The sequence below is a fragment of the Apus apus genome, chromosome 2 (assembly GCF_020740795.1).
Source record: "Apus apus isolate bApuApu2 chromosome 2, bApuApu2.pri.cur, whole genome shotgun sequence".
NCBI lineage: Eukaryota > Metazoa > Chordata > Aves > Apodiformes > Apodidae > Apus > Apus apus.
In genome coordinates, this window is record NC_067283.1 from 129629475 (window position 1) to 129648494 (window position 19020).

Genomic DNA, 19020 nt, shown 5'->3' on the forward strand with positions numbered 1-19020 from the left:
TTCTACAGCATCTGTAGAATTTCAATTAGGTGAGCTGATTTATGTTCAATAAGACTCATTTTCTGCCCTGGGCACTGCGTTTCTGAGAAGTTGCTGCACGGGCCAGCAGGGCCAGGGAGGGGATTCTGCCCATCTACTCTGCTCTGGTTAGACCCCACCTGGAATACTGTGTACAGTTCTGGGGCCCTCGGCACAAGAAAGATACGGACCTGTTGGAAAGGGTCCGGTGAAGGGCCACCAAGATGATCAAAGGCCTGGAGCACCTCTGCTATGAAGACAGGCTGAGGAAGTTGGGGCTGTTCAGCCTAGAGAAAGAAGGCTCCAGGGAGACGTTATAGCACCTTCCAGTACTTGAAGGGGGCCAACAGGAAAGCTGGGGAGGGGCTTTTCATCAGAGAAGATAGTGATAGGACAAGGGGTAATGGTTTTAAACTGAGAGAGGGGACATTTAGGTTAGATATTAGGAAGAAATTCTTCACTATGAGCATAGTGAGGAACTGGAATGGGTTGCCCAGGGAGGTTGTTGATGCCCCATCCCTGGAGGTTTTTAAGGCTTTTTTAAGGTTTTTTAAGGTTGGGTGAGGTTTTGTGCAACCTGGTCTAGTGGTAGGGTTCCCTGCTCATGGCAGGGGGGTTGAAACTTGATGATCTTTAAAGTTCCTTCCAGCATTAATGATTCTATGAATGTAAATCTCCCTCAGACTTGATTAAACAAATGGATGTGTTATTCATTTGGAAGAACTGTGGTTGTGAGGAAATACTGTGGTTTTGTTCTTATGGAAAAGGATGGATGCTAAGGGTGGACGCTAATTTGTAAATTTGGATTAGTCACACATTTTCGTGCAGTGTTAAAATTCAAGACTAAATCAGGGAGTTCATAATCAGTAGAAATTGTTCATGGGCACAATAGTGGTGATAGTTTTCATTTTCATTTTCATCAAAGCAAACAAACAAAAAAATAGTGAAAGAATGGAGTCTTGATTTTTTTTATTATTTTTTTTTTTTCCTGCAGAACCCAAAATACATACACAGGCTGATATAGCCTGGCTTTCCAATGTCATATTGCTGGAAAAAATTGATTTTGAATAGAACAAACAACCTGAAAATTTCCTCAGGATGAGGAAGATCAATAAGTTTATTTCCATCCTAATATGTTCTAATTTGGTTTTGTTTCTTAGTACTAACACTGTTAATAATACTCTTTATATCTCCTTGATTTGTCTTTGTATTTTTACTGTTGATACAAGTTCTTTGTTTAATCTGAGAGCAACTCAGGCAAACTGAAAGGAGGAGAGCAAACTTAATATAGAATATGCTTACTGAACAATGCACTTGGATGTAAACTAACTAGAGTCAATATTCAGTATTAAATTATGTATTCAGATAATTGCAGTTTCTACAAAAGGAGGTGCTTTTTTCCCCCATGGATCTTCCAGTCTTCCATTAAAAACTTTTTATCTCTAGAAGAGCTGTGCTGTAGCAATACGGTGGTGGATGACACTTGGTGCAAAAGGTTGAAGATGATTAGACAAGCCCCTGAAGGATCATCCTTAGCAGTTAGTGCCAGTGTGTTTAGATGGCTGAAGTTCATGTCTGCACTCTGTGTGTGTGTTTCATGACAAAAGGTGTCATGTGCCACGGCAGCTCTTTGTGCACCCAACTCCTGTTACCTAATGGAACAAGGCAGCCAGCCTGTTCCTTGTAAGGGGAGTGAGCAGGTCAGGGAAGCTTCCATCTGTCCCTCGAGAGTCTTCTGTAAAGTCTTTCGTAAAATGTCAGACTTTAAATGTCAGACTCCCTCTGTTAGGGGAGGTGTTTCTTACTCGTCTTAGGATCTCCTTTAACAGCTGATGGAAACCAAAACTAGGTGTTCTTTTTTTTTTTTTTGTCAGTCTCCAAAAGAAGCTCTGGCGCAGTGTGTTCTGGCAGAAGTCCCTCAGCAAGTGGTGAACTACTTCAGCACGTACAAACTGCAGCCTCCCAACAATCCTGCTGCAAAGTGAATAGGCTGAGCAGGAGAGCTGAGACTTTGTGCTTGCTTTATTTGCTGTATCTACAGACTTTGGTTCTCAAGATCCTTCTGCATACATGTGTACACACCTCTATATGGTATTGCCTGTTAGCTTTTACCTGCAAATCACTTTGCCAAATGTGCCTTTTAAGGGCCAAATCTGTAATTGAGTTAATATTTGATGTTGATTTGAGGGAGAGGTCTTACATGGATGCATTTTATTTTGAGAAGTCAGGGTGGAAAAAAAAGAGGTTGAATATGCAGAGAGAAGGGGAGAATGGCTGGAACAGCTGCCTGTTTGAAAAATATGGCCAGTGGGAGTGTTCAATTCCTTTTATTGGGGATCAGCACTGAGGACTTTCTCAGTGATCAAAAAAACCAGTCTAAGATAAAAAACAAGTATATCCCCACTGAGCAGATAGGTAAAGCTTCGTATGTGCTTCACCAAATTTGGAATACTTCAGGCTTCTGTGTCTATTATGCCAACATAACAAAAATTTGTCATAGTAGTTCCATAATTAGACACATGCCAAAACAGAATGTAAAGACCTTCTTCTATGCCCACTTCACTTTCGCCACTTCTGTGCCTTTGGCCAATGCCTGGGATTCAGGGCTGTGTGAACATGAGCCAAACAAGTCATTAAAGTATATATTACTTTATAGTATGAAGTTTCTTAAGGTCGTATGGGAATAACTAGGGTGCATCAAAGTAAACCTAACATCTCAGAAGAATAATATTGGTCTTTGAGGCTACTACTGTAAGGGCTGTAAGATGTTTTTCATTGTGTACTGTACTGGAAAATGGGAACTCCAGGTTTTATTTTGATTGGGTTTTTATTTTGGTTTTGTGGTTTTGTTTCTTTGTTGGTTTGGGTATCTTTGGTTTTATTTTGGTTTGGTTTGGTGTTTTTTTTCCCTGTAAAACGGCCATGACTTGATCTTTAAAGGGCTGCTTGTGAAGTGGGAATTCACTTTTCAATTAAAAAATTTTGTCTGATTTTAGCTGTGTATTTTCAAAGAGAGAAAAGAGAGTTCTTGAATGTGCTACCAATTTTGTATTGGTTTTGTCCTGTTTTGAATCATGCTTCTTTTTCTTGAGCTCACTAATGAAAAGTGCCTGCAAGAAAACCAGTCTTCCCTCTTACCTCCCAGTAAGAAGACATGAGAAAGTCTCTGAGCTCTAATCCTATAACCATACTGTGTTTCTTTAGGTTTATTTACTTGGCTTGAATTTTCTCTTCATCATTTACCACCATGTGTAAATTATGTTGCGTTTTCTTAGTGGACAGATGAAGCTTTCTCCTCTCCCAGTTGCATAGTGCTTGCTGAGGATCTCTTCTGATCGTATGTGTGTGTGTAACGTAAGTGAATGTAAAGGTCTCTTTTATCACTTCAAAATGCCCATCGTGAACATAAATTTTGCAGTTTCACATTTGAAGTGGTGTAGAGTTTGACATCCAGCTGATCTGATTTTGGTTAGTGTAGCTGCAACATGTAAGAATAGACTAACACCAAATTTAGCATATGTAGGCACTCAAGGTTGTCCCAGGTCATGGACTTCGTGACTTTTAGGTGCTGAAGCTCCTCTGTGTGTTTTTGTGGGTTTTTTTCCCTGCATGCATAATCCTGTCAGAAGTCTGAATTAACATTAGCATTGATGGATCAAAGATACATGTATTTAGATTGTCTTGTACAACCTGTAAAACATGACAGATATTTTGTAAACAGTTGATTAGTTATCAATCACAAATTAATATGTTATTTTCTACTATGTTTTCTTTGGTAGAAGGGGGCTCCTAAAGAGTTTCAGTGGTGGAATACTAAGGATGAGTTTTTAGTTCATATTAAGCCAAGCTCTTAAAAAAAATATCTAAATCGTGTTTGTTTATATAAAAATCTGCAGTCATCTTTTTATCAGTGTAGTGCTAACGTGTTATGACCTTATACATAAATTATAATGAAGAGTCATGCCAGATATGCAACACAAAATATAAAGATCAAGGAAGTAGCTATAATGAACCTAAGTCACACTGCTGCAAATTGATATTGTATGATTTTGGAACAGTAAACTTTCACAGCCACACACTATATACAGAGATAGCAGGATGCAGTCTTAATGCTTTGTCCAGATTAATTGGCGAGTACTACTGATGGGAGTACAGGACACTACTGAAGTTCTGGTGGACCCTCTGCCATAAATATACTGCGGCATCTGAGTTCTGCTACCAGTTCTAGATTGCTGTGGAAGTGCATCTAAATGCCTTTAAGTATGTTAGTAGCTATTATTATGCTAAATATCTGCTGCATATAAAATACATAAAGCTTTTTGATTTGCCTGTATTTTATATATAAATTCTGAATTAGAAAATTCATTATCTCTTACTGGAAAAGTGCCTCCCTTTACCTCGATCTTAGGGAGTTAAATAGCGTATCAACTACACCTTCTCCTTAATGTGCCCTATTCTGTGTAAAAGAATAGTGTTTCAGACCTGAGAGCAACAAGGAACATTTTACCAGTATGACTTCTTAGAGGTATGCAGCTAACAGCCTCCTGGAAAATTTGGAAACCTCCAAGTCAAGCAGTTCAGCAGCTTATGTGTCAAGGGGTGGGAGGGTTATTTAGTTGTTTGGCCATTTTTTGTTAGTTTACTTTTACGTGTAAAAAAGCCTTACTAGCTTGAGGGTGACAAAGCAAAATATTATCAAAGTTTTGTAAAGTCAATGTGCTTGTAGGTTACTTGCACCACCTTGTGGTAAAAATAAGGTATAGCAGTCTTTGTAATCAAACGCCTTTTGCCTTTTAATGGTCTTAATATATATGTACAGCAGAGAAATAACCTGTAACCAGAATTTTTTACTTTCCTGTGTATTTCAGTTCTGATGAAATTAACTGATTTACAATGCCTATGCATTAAAAATACATTTTCAGTATGCTGTTCTTCTGTTGTACTTTTATATTCAGCATTATCTGTGTGATGATAAATGCTGCTTTCGCAGTTCCTAAGATGAGTATTTCATAGGCTGAACAGCTCAGATTTATAATGAACACTATCAGGCAAGCGGAGGAATGCCTTTTCACTCGTTGGTTACAAATGTGCAGTGTATATTTCACAAAGCATCACATATGGGCTTTCATCAAAAAGATCTTCTGAAATGAGATGGTTTTAGCAGTGACTGTTTCATGCTCTTTGCCATGTTAGAGTTCTCCCATGAGAAGAAATTGTTCATAATGTGCAATCTAAACCTACCCTGATGCAACTTGAGGTGGTTTCCTCTCTTCCTATCAATTCTTACCTGGGAGAAGAGACCAAACCCCACCTCCCTTTCTGGTAGGTGAAGAGAGCAATATGGTCTCCCCTCAGCCTCCTTTACACCAGACTAAACAACCCTAGTTCCCTCATATGCTTCTCATAAGACGTGTGCTCTAGGCAGAGAGAAAAACAGATGGATGTTACTTCTGTATGGCCATGATATTCTGCAAATGCTGACAAGTCTCTTTTATTTTGTTCTGGGTCTAAGAAACTTGACTCCCAAATTATGCACAGAACTCTAGTAGACAGACTGACAAGCTTTCCTGCAATCCTGAGCTGTTGAGAGCTGTATTCTAAACAGCAGTTCATGGAATGCTCTGTTGCTGCAGTGTAATGCTGCTGCACTCTCAGCCCTTTGTAATACATGTCAGTGTGTGATTGAGGAACATAAATATGCTGATAGTGAAAATGTTTGAAGTTAACTGGCAGCATTTGTGTAGGCAGAAAGGGATCAGATCTTTTGCAATGTTATTAATATAAAAATGTAAAAATAGGGAGTTTTATGTGTTTTCCCCCTTTTTGTAATGTTTTGACAACTCTCTGAATAAAAAGATGTGAGAATCGTGTATTGTAATGAATTAAAAATAATTACTATTCACAGAACGTCTCATTTGTGAAGCAGTTCTGCAGTATTTCTAATTTGGGGCTTGTATTGAGATGTCTCTGGATGTGGAATAGATGAATAATTCTTTATAGTGGATCTTAACATTTTCTACCTCTCCTATGGCATCCTTTTTTCTTACACATTGGAAGACTAGAAACATACAAATAAAGATGGTTCTTCACATGTAGCAGTTGAACCTGCTACTGCCAGATGAGGGTTTTGGTTGTGGCAGAGGTTGTGTGAGATAAACAACATACGAAATTGAGTCATCCAGCTTTTACTCAGGCAAAGCTCCCACTGATTCTAGTTGGACTGCCAGCTTTGCCTGTGTTTAGAACAGTTCAAAGGCTTTGAAGAGCAAGTCTACAGAATGCACAGCCCACAAGAACGTATGTAGCCTGCAGAGTGAATGTTTAGTTTTGGTATGGTGCCTTCCTTGATTGGTTGGTCAGCTGAGGAGCTGTGAAGCCTGCCCTTAAAATTTCATGGTTTGGCCTCTGCATAATGGTTTTAATTCCTAGAACTGTTCATCCAGTGAAAGTGGATAGGAGAGAGAGGAGACATAAACCCATTGAAGAGAAAAAAAGTAATTGGTGATTAAGCTTAAAACAGAGCTTCAGCCATTTGTTTCATATTGCATCCCTTTCTGTGATGAGTAGATGCAGAAGGGTGACAGTGTGGAACCTCCTTGTTGGGAAGCTGTGTCCCTCTCAGCTGTGGTTCTTTTAAATTATTTAGTTCACAGGTACCAATGTAGCTCAGGCCCAGTAAGGCGTGACACTCACTTTGCACGATCCATCGAAGTTTGTGATGGAGGAGGACAATTGGAGCATTGGTTGGAACTATACGCCACAGAGCCAGAAGATGTAAATCCTGCTCTTTATAAAATAGGCTTTATTTTTAAAGTGGTCAGTTTCGATACTTAGGTTCTTCAAAAAGTTAGCCAATAGCAACTGCTTGCACTTCAGAGAGCATTTTAAATGCCCAACTCCTTGAGAAGGACAAACACGTAAATGGGCAGACCAAAGTTAAAGGTCAGTCCTGTGGTGAGAGGGAAGGATCCAAGTCTTTGCCGTGTTTATTCACCACAGTCAAAAATAACTGGAACCAATGCTTATGCTTTCAAAAGCAATGTCATGGCAATAATTCTGCAATCTGCTTCTCCCCTATGTATTTTGTGATTTTAACTTTTGACAGTGGCTTTGTTTTGTAGCCCTCTGTCCCAAGCTAAAACATTCCAACCTATGGCATCGCAGCTTTCTGCACTGAGCAACGCTCATCACAAAAACAGGTCACTGATTAGAAGTATAAAGGGAGGAGAGAAAAGGATCAAGAGAAACATAAGTAACCTCAGCAACAGTAGGGTAGTAACAAGAAAAAGAATAACTATGGAAAACCAGAAAAGAGCATATACACAAATTGAGAGCAAGCTGAGCAACAGAAATAGCAATAAGCAAGCAAGGATAAACAGGAGAGGGAAGAGGAGAAACAGCAATAAGACAGAGTAAGAGATAAGGGGGAGCATGGATCAAACAACAATGAAGTTGTCCTGAAATACAATCTGAGCTCTAATTCCTATTACACCAGAAGTTCTCTCCTCAGGCTCAGGGTTAAGAGGTAAGTATATAAATTATTTGTCTAGTTGTCTGGGAGAGAAAATTAGGTGCTGGGTTAGATTTTTTTCTTGAACAATCTCTAGTTTTAATCTCTTGTACTTAAAAGCAGAGTCACACTAGCCCTCTGAATTCAGCAAGACAACAGATGGGGCCACAGCCCAAAGCACCATCTATTTCTATTTTTTCTCTTTAACTTCAACTGTAAGGATCTCTCCTTCTCCTGCTCTGGGGGATGGAGACATACTAATGACCAAAGAATCTTTCTTCGTCAAAACTGCAGGTGATTTAGCCTTAGTGTCTGCATTTGGTTCTTCCTTTTGTACAGGAGGAGCAGATGAGGCTGTGGGTTCCAAAGGTTTCTTCTCTGGTTCAGGCTTCTTCTCTGCTTCAGCTTGAGGTTCCTAGAAAAAAAAGTTACATATTTTCCAATGCTGTGGAAGAAATTCAGGAAGGAGTTCTGTATATGTGATGGAAAGACTTATCATGGATATTATGATTAATTGTGTGCAACATATGTAAATTTGTATTTAGATGTGAAAATCAATTTCTAAATGAAAAATGCAATTTCAGAATCAGAATGTCAACATAAAACTTAAGAAAAGCTAGATTGTGATAGTATCTGCTCCTTATTAATGCAGCAGGCACGTTTTGGGGCACATAGTCCTTCCTTAGTTCTTGCCTTCCTTTATGTACTTAGACTAGTACAGAAAGAAAAAGTTCTGTGTAAATCTTGACATATTGCCCAGTGCCCAGTTCCGTGGCCAAGCCTCTTTTCTAGGAAGTTCACAAATACACATTAAATTGTGCAATGTTTCTGCTCCAATTATAGTGTTGTAGTCATTTGTGTAAGCAAAGTTCTTTATTTAACTTAAAAAAATAACTAAAAGCACTTCCAGTTCAGCTCTAACGAGAGGTTAGAATTCTGCCACCTTTCGGTAAATAGGTAGAACTGAGCAGGTTTTTATTAACGTTTCTGACAAACACAGAAAAATGTGGGAACTATTTTTTCATCAATTAAATAACAGTTTTCTCCTAAGTGCAATATATTAGAGATGTCATCAGTTTTAGCTGTGTGGGGGCTAAACTCTACAATTTCTTCATGATTTGTGGCAACCAGAGATCTGACTTTGAATTAGAATGTTCATTGTGTGCTTGACTCAGCTAAATCAGGTTACTGTGTTAGGGTAATTCTGTATTTACTGTTTTTTACATAAAAGTATAAGCTCAGATGCCCTTAGGGTCTTTGTAAATTCTATTTTATGCTTACTTTCTTTGAGGATTTTTCTTTCTTTAATTTCTTAGCTTTTGTTTTCTGTGCTCCCCATAGAGTCCAGGTCTAGGAAATTTTAAGCCAAATTGTAGTGTTTACAGGATTAGGTACATAGTGATATCTCAGATACTGGGAGTTTTTGCCATTAATTGTAGCAAGGCTACATTTTCATCTACACTCTTTTCTAGGCCCTCCCAGTATTTTTCCTGTTTCCCTCTTCAGCACTTGATTTTTTTTTACTCTGGTTTCTGTGGCATTACCTGAGTGTCATCTCTCTTCATCTGCGGCGTATTAGAAGAGTCTGTTTTTCCTCTAAGTCCAGCCATGGCTTTAAACAATTTTGGAGTTTCTTTTTTCTTCCCAAAGAAACCAGCTAAGCCTCGTGGTTCTTGCACTGGTGGTCCTGGAGCAGGTTTCCCCTTCTGCTTCAGCAGTACCCTAGAGATGGGAAAGAATGAGAGCACAAAGCAGTGCTGTGAATCTGAGCAAAGTTCCTGCAAAGCTAAAATGTCACCTTCATATATTAAAAACTGGCAAATTTTTCCAGCAGACGTTGCCCCAGGTCCAGTGGCACGAGCAAAGCTGGAAAGGGTAAGAGTTTTACCCTAGCTTCTGGTACAGTTCTAATTGGAGTTCTGTTCTGATTTGGAGTAAGAATTATAGAACTGTAGAATAATTTCGGTTGGAAAAGACCTATAAGATAATTGAGTCCAAACATAAACCTAACACACTGCCCAGTCCACCACTAAACCGTGTCCCTAAGCACCACAGCTTTCAAGTATCCCCAGGGATGGTGACTCCACCACCTCTGTGGACAGTCTGTTCCAGTGCCTGACAGACATTTCAGTGAAGAAATTGTTCCTAATATCCAGTCTAAACCTACCCTGGCACAACTTGAGGCTGTTTCCTCTCATCCTATCACTTACGTAGGAGAAGACACCAACCCTCACATCACTACAACCTCCTTTCAAGTAGTTGTAGAGAGTGATAAGGTCTCTTCTCAGACCAGAAGGACATTGATGTGCAGGTGCATGTCCAGAGGAGGGCAATGAAGATGGTGAAGGGCCTAGAGCACAAGCCTTATGAGGAGTAGCTAAGGGAACTGGGGTTCTTTAGTATGGAAAAAAAGGAGGCTGAGGAGATTAGCAAGCAACAGGACAAGAGGAAATGGGCCCAAGTTGTGCCAGTGGAGGTTTAGATTAGATATTAGAAGAAACTCCTTCCCTGAAAGGGTAATTAAACACTGGAACAAGCTGCTCAGAGAGGTGGTTGAATCCCCATCCCAGGAGGTATTAAAAAGATACAGAGATGTGGTACTTAGGGACACGGTTTAAGGACGGGACTTGCTAGAGTTAGATTAATGGTTGGTACAGTTATCTTATGGTTGGACTTGATTATTCTAAAGGACTGTGCCAACCTGAATGATTCTGATTCTGTGGTGATTCTCAAGTTACTGTCATTTGATAACCAATGGTTTTAAAACACGCAGAATGCAACCATCTGCTAGCACTTCTACTAAACAAAATGTCACTCTTGTGCTATTTTTAGTATTTTCTGTTAAAGTTTCAAGTCTGAGAGCAAGCTTCTGACCTTTGATAGCAATGCAAGGCAACAGCTGAAAGCAACAGGAGCCCTTAAGTGTGCTAATAATGACAAACAGTTTAATACATTTATACCTTTTACAAGGTAGTAAGGTACTCATTTTGTCACAATTTTATGGCAAAATCTTACAACATTTTTCCCTTTCAAAGCCAGGGAAATGGTGATCTTAGAAAGTCTCAGCCAAAGCAAGAAAAAAAAAACAAATCCACAACCATTTTTGAACAAAATACACACCTCTTAAAACTGTGTACTTCCATCTTGTCAGGCCTTAACTTTAAATCAATTCCTAACTACTGCTTGAGATTTTGGAAATGCATACAAGTCTGTGGGGGCATTGAAGTGTGTATCTGTAAGCCACAACTGTCCATTCTACAGCTAAATAATGTGATTTAAATACTGTTATTAAGACATACTTTGCTTTCTTCATGAGAAGTTTTTCTGAGTCAGGATAGTGAACCAAAATTTCATTGAGTGTTTTCTTGTCCAGGATAAAAAGGTTGGCAAAACCGTGTGCCACCACATTGGCAGTCCTTCTGTTCCCTCCACCTGCAGCTAATAGGCTGGAATGAAAAGGAACATTATTAGTCACATTTTTTACTCGTCCTAGTGAGGAATCTCTGTGCTGGTGGTTCTCCACTGAAGTAATCATAAAGCTCACTTATGTGCCCCACTGTTCTATCTGATATTCTGTACTGGCCCTTTGCAGCTGGGATTAGAAATATCTTCTTGCCTCAGGAAGGCAAATTGCCACTACTGGTCAGGATTATGTAGATGCTAAGGACTGTGAAAGGTCATATTAGACAGAGACATTTCTCCCAAGAGACACCCACTGCAAGGGTATGCATTTATTTTAGTCCTCATGCGAACTTGGCATTTCCTCCATTTGATTGTTGAAAAGTATTTACATCAGAAGTAGAGCAGCACACGTCTGTTACTACTGAAACCCTTATATACAGTGAATTAATGATTTTCCAAACAAAATAATTTTTCTGAGAGAATAACTTCTGTGAGACTCTAGTTTTCAGTTTTCTCACATACGACATCTCATGTTGGAATGTTGGCAAACTGAATGATATGGGTTAGGGAGGTCTTTCAAGCTGACAGTTATGTGTCTGCCAGAAAAAGAAAGCTATTTTGTTTCCAAGGTAAGGCATTAGACCTATTTAGGAAGCTGCAGTTGGCCATAGGTACGATATCCTCATAAAAGTTAGATGCTGTACAAATACAAATTAAATTATTCATCTTGCATTAAGCAAATGAAATGAAGAAAATTCTCCTCTCAGCTGTGATGATAAGCAAGAGAAGTTGCATTTTGCTCTTGGTACTAAAATTGCTTTAACACTGTATTCAAGGAGATCTACCCTAAACATTTGTCCCTTAAATGTTTCCCAGTGAGTTAATATTTTGAGAGAGTATTTAGAAATCTCTGCATTTAAAAGTTATTAATAAGAGCCCCATAAAACATTAATTAACACTTATACAAAATATTATTCAAGGATATATAAATATTTGGTTTGATATTAAATCTATTTATAGAACATATTTCTAAATATTAGTACATACAGATAAAATATTGTATTTGATTTATAAAGGGTAGTATGAGACCTCTACAAGGGTTTTTTCAGACATGCACACACACACACTGTTTTTCTGCTACCAAAGACAGCAATCAATATATGAACTGAAGCTGAAAATGCAATGTATTGTCTTCTTTTTAAACAATTCTGTACAATTCCTCAGACAGAATAAAACTATTTGCACAATAAGAAAAGCAGCTAAAGAAAATTGTAAACAGCTTTTGAGTTCTGATGAATCACTTCTCAACAAGTCATTGAACAATCAGTTTCAGGCTTTCCAAGAGAAAGCTCATTTTATCGAGGCAGACTAAAGAGAACAGCTATTTCATTATGGTGATGATGTGAGGTGAATTTTACATGTAAGGCAGTCCTTGCTCAAACTGAATAACTAAGGACAGCATTACAGGCTGAGACAATTGGGTCTGTTAAGCCTGAAGAAGAGAAGGCTCCGGGGGGATGTTATAGTGGCCTTCCAGTACCTGAAGGGGCTACAGCAAATCTGGGGAGGGGCTTCTTACTAGGGCTTGTAGTGAGAGGACAAGGGGCAATGGATCAAAACTGGAAGAGGGGAGATTTAGGTTAGACATTAGGAAGAAATTCTTCACTATGAGGGTGGTGAGACACTGGAACAGGTTTCCCAGGGAAGCTGTGGATGCCCCATCCCTGGAAGTGTTCAAAGACAGGTTGAATGGGGCCCTGAACAACCAGATCTAGTGACAGGTAACCCTGCCCATGCAGGGGGGTTGGAACTAGATGATCTTTAAAGTCCCTTACTACTCAAACCATTCTATGATTCTATGATTATGGGCTTCATGATTGAATCTGTTTTGGCTGGAGTGTTAAGTGTTAATGATAGACCAAATTTTTAAAAAATAACTACATTTGCCTTGCAGTAGTTCTTGATGCTGTAATAATTATATTAATAAAGAAATTTTGGGGTTTTTGCCTTACATGTTTTTCTCCAGTTGTTAGGCTGAAATGCTGTAATATGAGATGATATTTTTTTAATTCTTACGCTAGGAAATTTAATTTAGAGGTATAAAGTTGTTGAAATGATGGCTCAGCTTATCTATTTTTATTTTTATTTTAATATCTAACTTCTGTAGGAAGCTGCTGGCCACTGAAATTAGCAAATTGATCCAGGCAATGGCAGGCATTTCAGCAGAATGCAGAGGGTTGGGGCAGCTCATCTTGGCACTTTTGTGCATACAGAGAAAATTTTAAGTCAGGGAAGGGAAACAGGTCTGGATCTTGCATCTGAGCAGGATGTCAAACACCAAAGGGCAGACCTCAGTGAAAACAGCAGCTGCCACTTCATGAGCAGTCCTGGGCCAAGGTGGAAAATAAATCTTTCACAAAGCTAAATACTCCCTTTAGTTTGTTTTTTTTTTAAATGAAAATTAAAGTTACAAAACAGCTGAAAGGCAAAAGCTGAGACTAAACATTAAGAGATTGTTCTGTCAAAAATTTACATATAATAATGTTTTAATTTTTCCAGAATTACCCTTTTCTGACAGAAAATTGTTCTAGTGAAATATGAGTAAATGGATGAATGAGGACATCTGGCGTAAAGTGTAAATTTCTTTGGGCTAATGAAGTGTTGTGTTATAGCTGAGTTTCTCTCTTTCTCAATTGTCTGTACAGACAGGCTCTCATTAAGGCAGCAATCTGTTTGCCTCTGATTCTGAGATTATTTTGCTTCCCCAAACTGATATTATCTATACAGAAAAGCAGTAATGAAGGTAAGATGTTAACTGGAAGGCAACTCCTGTTTCTGTAATAATTTTCAAGGATGAAATTGGCAAAGGACCTATTTGAACATTTGTCTTGCATTGGCCTTCTTGTATAATTCAGGGAAATTTATTGAAATAGATATTTTTTGTTTGTTTTCTTCAGCTCCTTTGCCCTCAGAGACTTTTAAAGTCTCATTTGCATGCATTTTGAACAGAGTGAGATTAAAGGAAATGTCTTATAAATCATGTAGGTATACTCTTTGGAATGAAGCTGACACATTTCTCTAAACAAATCTTGGATCAGAAATCAGAAGGAAATCAGTGTGATACCGGGTAATAACCATGCTATCAATATTGAGGAGAAAACTTGAATGTGCTAAATGAAGCAATATTTCATCCATTAAAGATTACTTTTTTTTTCATTTTCTTCTGCTATACAGTGTTCAGAAGACCCTGAGAAAACTTATAGAGACATATGCTAAACAAACTCATTATTTTCTCATGCTTCTGCACAATGAAGAGGATAAATCTCTACTGATAAAGTACTCTTAATTTCTTTGCTTTTCTTCAGTTTTGGAGATGGCTGCCAGTTGCTGTATTTTCTCCTGAAGTTTATGTGCTTCCTGTCATTTATATGCAAATTACATGTCTCTGAACTGGTATGCTGCTGCAGTAGGTCAATGATGAGTAAAAGAGGACTAGAAGTGTAGAGTTATAGCATTGCTGAGGGTTTTTACTGGCCATATTCACACATATATAGGGAAAGGAATCTTTAAAGGCTGTTGTGTAATTCTTTTGTGGAAACAAGTGCTCTCCTGTGTTAGATCAAAAGTTTGAAAAACCTTTCCTTATTTCCAAACCAATCATCAGAATTTCTCAGTTCAAGAAATAAAATCCTAACTCCAAATAAATAATTGAAAACTAACTGTGTGCTATATATCTGGGCTGCTGTAGCTTTTTCTTTTGTCTTTTCAGTATCCAGCCCTTACAGAAAATCAGTGCATTCTCAGCTTTTTCACACTATTTACAATACAGCCTTTTTTTTTTGAGGCTTTGCTCAAGTATCACATTGTCACACAGAGAAATACCTTTCAAATAACCTTCTCAAACAGAGCTGATATAATTTCACTTTCCCACTCAATAAAAAAGTCTTTATCTATGGGATATATCAGGTATTTTCCATTTGTGTTTTAAGCAAGCTCTATGTGTATGTCACTGGATAAATGGGAAAGTTTCCCCTACCACAAAGGGAGACACAAGTAGAAGATAAACGTAAACCTGGCACAGAGCTGATTACCGCTTTTCAAAAGGCAGACTAAAGCTACCAGCAAGAGGATTAACAATAAGAGAAAGCCAGCTGGAAGAAATCAAGAATCCAGCTTATCACATGCAGCAGCACGTGTATTTTATTACTTCTCCTCAGGCCAACCTCAGCAGGGGATGCAGTACCTAAAATTTAGCACTTGGTTGGCTAATTGGGGAACATGGCCCATAAGAGTTAATGCATTTTGCATAGCAACCACACGGAGAATATAAAAAACATTTCTAACCTCCTAAGAAAAATTTTCTTGTCCACATAAACTCACACCCAAAAATCTGTTCTGTCAGCCTTTTTCTTGGTTTGTGTGCTCTTAAACAAATACATTTTCAAATGTGGATGCCTGATTCTTGGCAACTTAATCCCTACTTCAGCTCCTAAATGAACCAATCTTATTTGCTATTTTAGATCTCCTTTGTTGGAAATTAGTTAACATTTTTACTATTTGCTCTCTAAGGGCACCTAGTCTCACTATCCATGCAATAAAATGCATTTGCTCCTGCTGTATTGCAGACCTCAGTACAGGAAGGTGTGATAAACATTTTAAACATTGAAGGAGAAGTCTGTTTGTGTATCTCTGTATACATTGCCCAAAACACTGGTCTAAAATTTTGCCAGACTAATCTCTGATGCTTCACTTCAAATTTTCCTTCACTGACCTGCATCTCCTTGCTGGGTGTCCTCTTGGTTAATCTTAACAACTTTCCAGCCTCCCATGGTAGCAGGTAAACAAATGCTGATTATTTCATTAGTTCTAAAGAAAGTGTTAAAAATAGTGATGGACCTACCTGATTTCTCCAAACACAGATCCCGCTCTGAGTGTAACCAGAACTTTTGTACCATCAGGGCCTCCAAGGACTTGAACTTCACCCTGTTTGATGATGTACATCTCTCTGCCAATCTCTCCCTGGGAACACAAACACAAAAAGAACTCATATTTTAGCAGGGCAGTGTTTTTGTGTTAGAATGATCTGACAAAATCTTCTTTAAATATCTTTCCCCTTTCTTATACACCAGTTCACTGGTATCATGGAGCAATAAATGTTTGCCCTTCTTTTCCCATCACTGAGCACAAGTGCAAGGACTGGCTCTGGCAGATACAATTGTGATGTGAGACAATATTTAAACAGAAGACTATCTAGGCCAGCTTGGACATAGAAGACTAGATAATAACCAGGATTGTATCAGTAATTTCCATCAACTGTTCTGGTGGAAGCACAAGTACTTCAGCAGCATTGTTAATAACAAATGCAAAAAGCCTAGCTTCATGGTAAGAAAATCTTCAGTTTTTACACTATTATTTCAAATCATCACTCACCTAATTTAAAGGGAAAATAAGAAAAAAGCAATCATTCAAAACTTTGTCTACTTTTATGTAAATCACTGCATGGTTTAAGAGATTATTAGTTTATTTATTATTTTTTACATGATCTGCTAAGATTCACATCTCAGTAAGACAGGCAAATATTTTTCCATTCACACAGCTACAGTAATTGAGGCAAAGCAGCAATTTCATTTTAAAAATGAAATGACAACAACAACAAAGGCAGAACTGAAAAGGCAGAGTTTGCACTTCCTATCCCTTCACTTGTGTCTCCAAGCTTGCATGTTGGAGCCTCCTCAGTAAAGTATGATGAGGCCAACATACATCCAAGGAGGCAGTGGTTTCAACACGATTTTATTCCTTACTACAAGTTACAGCATTAACAGGATTGCTCTGGTTGTTGGACATGTGGTAGACCTATACAAGTGAGAGGCCTTTTAGCTCTGAATCAAGCTGGAATAAATTGATATTTCAATTTCTTATCTTTGTTGAGAACTGTTTACATCTGACTGCAGTATCAAGACTTTGAATCTGTTACAGTCATTTATAACCTCTGTTGTGGCAGAGTCCCAGCCATAGTCTAACATCCTTTTATACTATACATTGTACAAGCAAACACACCAAACTAATCTTTCACCCATCCTAGCCAAGAGTAATTCTGGGATTGGTCTTTGAAGGGACACATCTGATCCTTTGGTGCATTCACAGATGTTTGACTTCCTGCACTGTGGAGTGAGTGGGACTAAGTCAGCATCTGGGAAGAGGATTATATGCTTAGCTCTTGGAGGAAGCCAGACCATAATTAACATGCTAGACCAGAACTCCTATGATGGGGGTTCTGATGGTCTCTTCTGGGTGCGGTATGAACTGTAGGTCAATTGTGACACCAGTAACAGTACTGATAATTCACCCTCCCTGTGCTTTAATATATCCAACACTGCCTATGAATATATTTCCATGCCTTTTGAAAAGAGACTTGGGCTCACTTGATCAAAAGCTGAGCTCTCTACCTGTGATCTCAGATCATGTTGAGCCAAAATGCTAAGAGAAGAGATGCTTCTTTGCTAAGGGACAGTGTGACAACGTTCAGCTAGGATTCTGGAGGTGACTCAAAGCTGCGAGTTAAACTGGAGCAGGACCAGATCCTGCTGTAAAGAACAGTATGGGATGCAGTGTATTTTCTACATTCTTGGACAGTTAGAATTAAGAGTTTCTGAATACACACAGATGAAGCTCATGCAAACCATAATAGATAGAGATCTGTAGGCTAGGTTTGCATGTATATTTGTATAAAATTAGATTAGGTCCATTAAAAATATTAAAACTTCATGTTGTATAACCAGATAAGCCATATTTACATTAAGTATTTTCCCATATTACTATAATTTTATGTTTGATAATATAAGTAATAAAATCCATATTGTCTTGTTCTAGGTGGAAACTTGAGAGCACATTTGTTATTATTACACAGAGTACCTTAATTACTGTTACACTATATAATTCACTCAGGATTAATTTTATTGAAATAATACTGTTGACCCATAGCTGAACTCTTTTTCCAAAATACATACTATAATTTTTTTCATTTTAAATAGACAACCGTGTTCACCTTTTTGCAGACGAAGTCACCGGGTAAATAAACAATGGATTTCAACCTCAGCAGCATGTCATAAATCATCTGGGTATCGCACCCCTGTTAAAATAGTTAGAATTGATTGCTCTATTAATTCAGTAATAAAAGTGATTATTAGTGCTTACACTGGGCAGCAAATCCCAACAACACACAAATGATCCAGGAATTTGTAAATGTAATGCAAACTCAAAATATAACTAAAACAGCTTTTAAAGCAGAGAAAAGAGTGAAAGAACTTTCATTTCAGATACTTAGAAAGTTCCCTTTGGGAACAGCTCTTCATTTTTTACAAAGTAAGCTTGTTTGTATCTAAGTTTGCTGTGGAACCACAGTTTGTGTTCTTCACAGCTTTATGGTTTTCTTACGTGATATTAAAAAATACTTGCTTTGAATAAGTCAACTTTATTGACAATGGCAAAGTTCACATCAATTGCAATGGCTAATTGCATTTTGGTTGGCATCTGCTCCAGTAATTCTGATTCATCTGTAAAAGAAAAAAACCCGAACAACTCTGTTAGTTAGAAATTAAAAGGAAGAATAAAAGAATGCTCATAAAAATGAACATCGTACAGAAAAATAACCTAATGGAGCTGTTCTTGCATTTATGAGTTTGAATGAGGAAGCTGCTAATATGCTTATACAAAGAGAATTTTAAGTTTCATATCTTGTCTAAAGTTATAACCAGACTATTATATAAATTACTAGAATTTTTTGCATTACTGTCATATTGCTTTGGAGTTTTTGTTTTGTTTTTTTTTTAAATATAAAGTAAATTGAGTACCCTCCTCTCACTGTTCTCATGCAATTCACAAGAGGAGAAATGTTAATTTGACCCTGTATCTGTATCTATACTTACCCAACATTCCCTGAGAGTCCCATGTGTATTCATACCAGGTTCGAACACGGTTTTGGACCAATCTTGGAATAGAGTAAGTGTTCATATAGGAGACAGTGTTGTCCATACAGGAACGATAGTAGTTCTGTCCTGCAGTAGCTGCTCCAATTACATCTCTCATCTGTA

The 19020-nt window shown here is 38.0% G+C and overlaps 2 protein-coding genes across 14 annotated transcripts in view; one reads left to right on the forward strand and one right to left on the reverse strand.

The window, feature by feature from the left end:
- CPNE3 (copine 3) overlaps nucleotides 1-19020 on the forward strand; it is a 121168-nt gene that overhangs the window by 27239 nt on the left and 74909 nt on the right. For 4 of the 13 annotated variants that reach the window (XM_051610428.1, XM_051610425.1, XM_051610427.1 and 1 more), the window contains one exon: nucleotides 1893-5888. The exons of the other annotated variants lie outside the window; for them this stretch is intronic. In XM_051610428.1, the coding sequence (XP_051466388.1) occupies nucleotides 1893-2003 (111 nt within the window). In that variant the 3' untranslated portion in view covers nucleotides 2004-5888. Of the gene's footprint in view, nucleotides 1-1892; nucleotides 5889-19020 lie in introns of those variants that run through there. 13 annotated transcript variants of the gene reach the window in all.
- The window catches only part of CNGB3 (cyclic nucleotide gated channel subunit beta 3), a 59120-nt gene continuing 47818 nt past the window's right edge, over nucleotides 7719-19020 (reverse strand). The window contains exons 13-19 of the mRNA XM_051612628.1: nucleotides 18856-19015; nucleotides 18386-18483; nucleotides 17976-18059; nucleotides 15831-15949; nucleotides 10828-10974; nucleotides 9073-9250; nucleotides 7719-7943 (exon numbers count right to left, since the gene is read on the reverse strand). Coding sequence (XP_051468588.1) covers nucleotides 7719-7943; nucleotides 9073-9250; nucleotides 10828-10974; nucleotides 15831-15949; nucleotides 17976-18059; nucleotides 18386-18483; nucleotides 18856-19015 — 1011 coding nt within the window. The remainder of the gene's footprint in view (nucleotides 7944-9072; nucleotides 9251-10827; nucleotides 10975-15830; nucleotides 15950-17975; nucleotides 18060-18385; nucleotides 18484-18855; nucleotides 19016-19020) is intronic.